At 43.3% G+C, this 5430-nt stretch overlaps 1 protein-coding gene across 1 annotated transcript; it reads left to right on the top strand.

Annotated features, from left to right (window-relative positions):
- Positions 1-461: 461 nt before the first annotated feature.
- Positions 462-1148, top strand: LOC149202193 (uncharacterized). Its single transcript, XM_089401515.1, has one exon. The coding sequence runs from the start codon at positions 462-464 to the stop codon at positions 1146-1148; it is 687 nt and encodes a 228-aa protein (XP_089257641.1).
- The last annotated feature ends 4282 nt before the right edge of the window (positions 1149-5430 follow it).

Genomic DNA, 5430 nt, shown 5'->3' with positions numbered 1-5430 from the left:
GAGGAAAAGGTAAGGTTTTTGGTAGAGGTAGAAGTGCAGGTTCCAGTGAAGAAGGCAGCAGTTCTAAGTCTGCTGGCACAGCAGAGAGGGACAATAGCACTAGAGGAGGACGACCAGCTCAGCAAGGGCGAGGAAGTGGTCGGGGCAGGGGAACTGTCCAGTGCTATCGTTGCTACAAGTTAGGACACAAGTCGTATGACTGTCTTGAAGGTGAACCGGTAGGTGGAAGAGGAGCTTATGTTGCTCAGCCAGAGGATGCTGAAGCAACACCTCAGGAGGTGGAGAACACGCCAGAGACGGGTGAAGCTTTGGTGTTGAATAAAGTGTTGTTAAAACCAGCAAAGGAAAATGCAGAACCTGACTAGCGAAAAGCTCTATTCCAGACTGTTTGCAAGTCACAAGGTAAGTGCTGCAAGCTGATCATTGATAGTGGAAGTACCGACAATTTGGTGGCAGTAGAGATGGTGGAGAAACTGGGATTGAGAAAGTTGAAACATCCCACTCCATATAAGGTGTCATGGCTGCAGAAGGGACACCAACTATTAGTTGATGAACAGTGTGAGGTGGAGTTTCAGATAGGCAGATATAAAGACAAAATTATCTGTGATGTTATGCCGATGGATGTCTGTCACATATTGCTAGGACGACCTTGGCAGTTTGATAGAAGTGCAGTTCATGACGGAAAAACAAATTGTTACAAATTTGTCAAAGACGGAATCAAGCACACGCTTGTACCCATCAAGGAGGAAAGTACAGCTGAAACCAGTGGGGTAAAAGCATTGTTGATGGCAGGTAAAGAATTTATAAAGCAGATTGAGGATAGTGATGTGAATTTCGCTGTCATAAGAAGACCAAAAGTAGTGATATTACATACACAGATTTCAGATTTGCCCGAGGAAATCCAAAAGATGCTGCAGGAGTTTGGAGACATTGTGGTGGATGACCTTCCGGATGAACTTCCACCCAGGAGAGGTATTAGTCATTGCATTGACTTTATACCAGGGGCAAGTTTGCCAAATAAAGCAGCTTATCGTATGAGTCCTAAGGACCATGAAGAAATCAGGAAACAGGTCCAGGAGTTGTTAGACAAAGGATTGATTAGGGAGAGCATGAGCCCCTGTGCAGTACCAACCGTTTTGGCTCCATAGAAAGGTGGAGAGTGGCGAATGTGCACGGACTCTAGAGCCATTAACAAAATTACGGTTAGGTACAGGTTTCCCTTACCGAGAATGGACGATATGATGGACTGTTTGAGTGGGGCGGCTTATTTCTCGAAAACTGACTTGAAAAGTGGATATCACCAGATCCGAATTCGGGAAGGAGATGAGTGGAAGACAGCTTTCAAGACGAATGAAGGCCTATATGAATGGCTGGTGATGCCATTTAGGTTGAGCAATGCTCCCAGTACGTTCATGCACTTGATGAATGAGGTACTGAAGGAATTTATTGGGAAATTCGTAATCGTTTACTTGGATGATATTTTGATTTTTAGTAAAACTAAGGAAGAGCATTTCAGACATGTTCGCAGTGTGTTGAGGAAGCTGCAGCAAAACAAATTGCTGATCAATCTGAAAAAGTGTACTTTTTTTCAGCGAGAGTTAGTGTATCTGGGTTTTGTAATTGCAGAAAATGAATTAAAGATGGACCCAGAAAAGGTGGCAGCTATAGTTAGCTGGCCTTCTCCGGGGAGTTTATTTGAAGTCTGCAGTTTCCACGGACTAGCAAGTTTTTACAGGAAATTCATCAGGAATTTCAGTGAGATCTGCGCACCTATGCTGGATACGATTAAGAAAACAAATCAGCCTTTTAACTGGACTGAAGCAGCGGAAAGAGGTTTTCAGATTTTGAAAAGGAAGATTACTGAAAGGCCGATATTGAGGTTGCTTGACTTCAACAAACCCTTTCAGGTTCGTTGTGATGCCAGTGGTACAACCATTGGGGCAGTACTAAGTCAGGAGGATAGACCAGTCGCATTTTTCAGTGAAAAGCTGAACGAGAGTAGACAGAAATACTCAACCTATGACAAAGAATTCTATGCAATTATACAGGCGTTAAAGCATTGGAGACATTATCTGTTGGGTAATGAATTTGTTTTGTTTATGGATAACTCTGCATTACAGTACATTATGCAGCAACATAAATTGAACCATAAGCATGCAGCATGGGTAGAGTACTTACAGAATTTTACGTTTGTACTAAAACATATTAGTGGGCAAGCAAACAAGGTGGCAGATGCGTTAAGTAGAAGGATTCTACTCTTACAGGAAGGTATGATGCAGGTTTTAGGCTTTGAACACCTGAAAGAGCTATATCAAACAGATGCCAATTTTAAGGAAGCCTATGAGGCTTGTCAAAACCCTCTGTTAAGGAACAGCAATCTGTGGTTGGACTATAATTTACAGGAGGGATTGTTGTTTAAGGGAGGACAGCTGTGTATTCCCAACTGCTCTATGCGAGAAAACATTATTCAGGAAAAACATAGTGGAGGTTTGGCTGGACACTTCGGTATAGATAAGACAGTAGCACAGGTACGACATTTCTATTTTTGGCCAAAATTACAGCGGGATGTTCAAAGGTATGTGAGTAGGTGCAAGGTTTGCCAACTGGCAAAGGGACACAGTCAGAATACAGGTCTGTATTTACCGTTACCCGTTCCGAACCGACCATGGGACTCCGTCAGTTTAGACTTTGTTCTGGGTTTGCCTAAGACACAGCGGGGTTTCGATTCAGTAATGGTTGTGGTAGATCGTTTTTCAAAAATGGCACACTTTGTACCTTGCAAGAAGACCAGTGATGCTACTTATATAGCACACTTGTTTTTCACTGAGATTGTTCAATTACATGGGCTTCCAAGGTCCATCATCTCCGACAGGGATGTAAAGTTCACCGGTCATTTTTGGCGAACCCTGTGGAAAAAGTTGAACACCCAGTTACAGTTCAGCTCCGCCTATCATCCGCAGACTGATGGCCAAACGGAGGTTGTAAACCGGAGTTTGGGGAACTTGCTTCGGAGTTTAACAGGTGAGAATTCCCGGACGTGGGACCGTGTACTAGCTCAGGCGGAATTCGCATATAACGATTCACCTAATCGCAGTACTGGTTATAGTCCTTTCCAGATTTTGTACGGCATGCATCCACGCGGAGTGCATGAATTACGAGATTTGGGGAAGCTCGAAAAACGAAGTGCTGATGGAGAAGATTTCGCCCAAGCAATGAGTAATTTACATGAGCAAGTAAAGCTGAAATTACAGGACAGCAGTCAAAAGTACAAACAGCGGGCTGACTCAAAGCGCCGAGAAGTTCAGTTTAACGTTGGGGATGAAGTCCTTGCATATTTACGAAAGGAGCGATTTCCGAAACGGGAGTACAACAAATTGAAGTATAAAAAGATCAGTCCCTGCAAAATCATTCGCAAATTTTCTGCGAATGCTTACGAGCTACAGTTACCACCAGGGATCGGTATTTCTCCCATTTTTAACGTGGCAGATCTGTTCCCTTATATCGCTGATTCGAGAGACGATACAGCAGCGAAGCCACCACGGGACACCAGTTGTGAGGAAAGTTCATGGATGAGGCAGATGCCAGTGGCACAGCCCCTTGAGATCGAAAAGATCCTTGACACACAGGTAGCTAGGCGCACACACAGGAAGGAATATCTGCGGTATTTGGTCAAGTGGAAGAACCGTCCGATAGAGGACAGTTCATGGCTTAACGCAACGCAGATACAGAAAGCGGGCTATTCTGTCGACGATCTCATGGAACGGAGCCATGACTTTTTGCCACCCCGGGAGCCTGATGCAGGAGCATCCAGCTCCGAGGAGACAGAAGGTGGTTGACTGTCTCATGGAGAGGACAAGAACAAGTAGAGAACATGTGCATAGCTGGACAGGTTATCACACCTGTCATTTGTTTTTAATTTTCTTTATTATTTGTTTTATTTCCCAGAAGGTCGTTAGAGGCCATAGTGATTGCAAAATTGAGATTTGTTTTAGCTTATTAGTTAACAGTAAATTAGCATCTAGTGAAAGAAACTGGTTGGCAGTTGTAATGTTTCTGGTTAGACAGTTTAACTGAAAGTGGGAGCAGTTATGCTTCCCAGTTGTTAAAAACAGAGGGATACAGATAGTGAATTTTTTTTTTTCCCTCGAAGAGAAAAAAACAGAACCATTCATCTGAAATAAAAAGCAAATTGTTTTTTTTAAAGAACCACTGCTAAAAACAAATTCGTTCATTTATTTATGTTATCTGTGTTAACATACATTGAAACAAGAGTACCGGAAGCAAACCATTACAGTGAGCCAATATATGTGAAGAAAGAAAGTTGTAACGAGAGAGCACGCGCTGCTACAGGCGGCTATTCCACACAGAAAGGAAGGCGGACTAACAACTTCGACAAACATAACCAGGTAACGCATATACAGTTATTTTGTACCTTTAGAAAGACAAGTAATGACTGGAAGTGACAACACAGTAATGCATTAAATTAAATCAATATAAACGAGTGCACAGTTGAAGTTGTCTACTCATAACATACTCGCTGGGGCGAGTCCCTTGCAAAACAAAACCATTACAAACAAAGTGGAAGCCACAAACGGCTAACAGAGCCGACATAAGACCATACGGTTTCATTTGCAACCTACAGAACATCGAATAGCTATAGACAAGCACTAGACGACAGAGTGGAGCAATGGTCGACCATAACCCAGGTGACTGTAAATTGTTTACAAAAAGAACTTCCATTCCTTAACAAATTTATAAGCGGAAACAACGCCGGAAGGACCCTACCCGATATAAGGCTTGTGGGTTCGGGTTAACTCCAAAAACGCAGGGAGTATAAACCCTCGGCGGCCAGCCCTTGCAGCAACCTGCAAGAATGAGTGTGGGCATGGATTAGCACAAAGGAAAACGAGAAAAATAAATAAAGCGGAAGGAAACAAACAAGCCTTGGACTGTGGCTCTCACCTGAAGTTGCAGAGGCAACATTGGAAGAAACCACTGATACCCATAACCTGAAGAACAAGGAACAAACTTGTTAGAGCCTGGAGAAGAAGCAACGACAAAGTCTGGCATCGAACCAGAGCCTACCTTCCAGATAAGGTTGAAACGAAGTAGTTTATTGAAGCGTGGAGCCGGAGAGAACCTGTTACAGAACCCATTACAAGTTAAGATTGTGTGCAAAGAAGCCATTCGATGGGAAACTAACAAAGAAACATCAAATGAAACATATTAAGGCGTAAAGAACCAACAGTATATCGCTCTCACAGGAATCCCAACGCGCAGACTAGCGAAAGGCCGGAGGAACCAGAGACTTTCAACGCCGGAACAAGAAACTGTAAGCATAAAACCCTCCACAGAGCAGAGCCGGGGTTTAACACATCAAACGATGAAATGACTAACGAAACCAAGGTATAGCTTAACAAAAGGCGGGAG

This window comes from Pinus tabuliformis, chromosome 2_1 (assembly GCF_031772625.1).
Source record: "Pinus tabuliformis cultivar Carrire ecotype Pingquan chromosome 2_1, CPIR1, whole genome shotgun sequence".
Classification (NCBI taxonomy): domain Eukaryota; kingdom Viridiplantae; phylum Streptophyta; class Pinopsida; order Pinales; family Pinaceae; genus Pinus; species Pinus tabuliformis.
The sequence above is the reverse complement of the archived record's forward strand: the minus strand, read 5'-3'. Positions and strand labels throughout refer to the sequence as shown.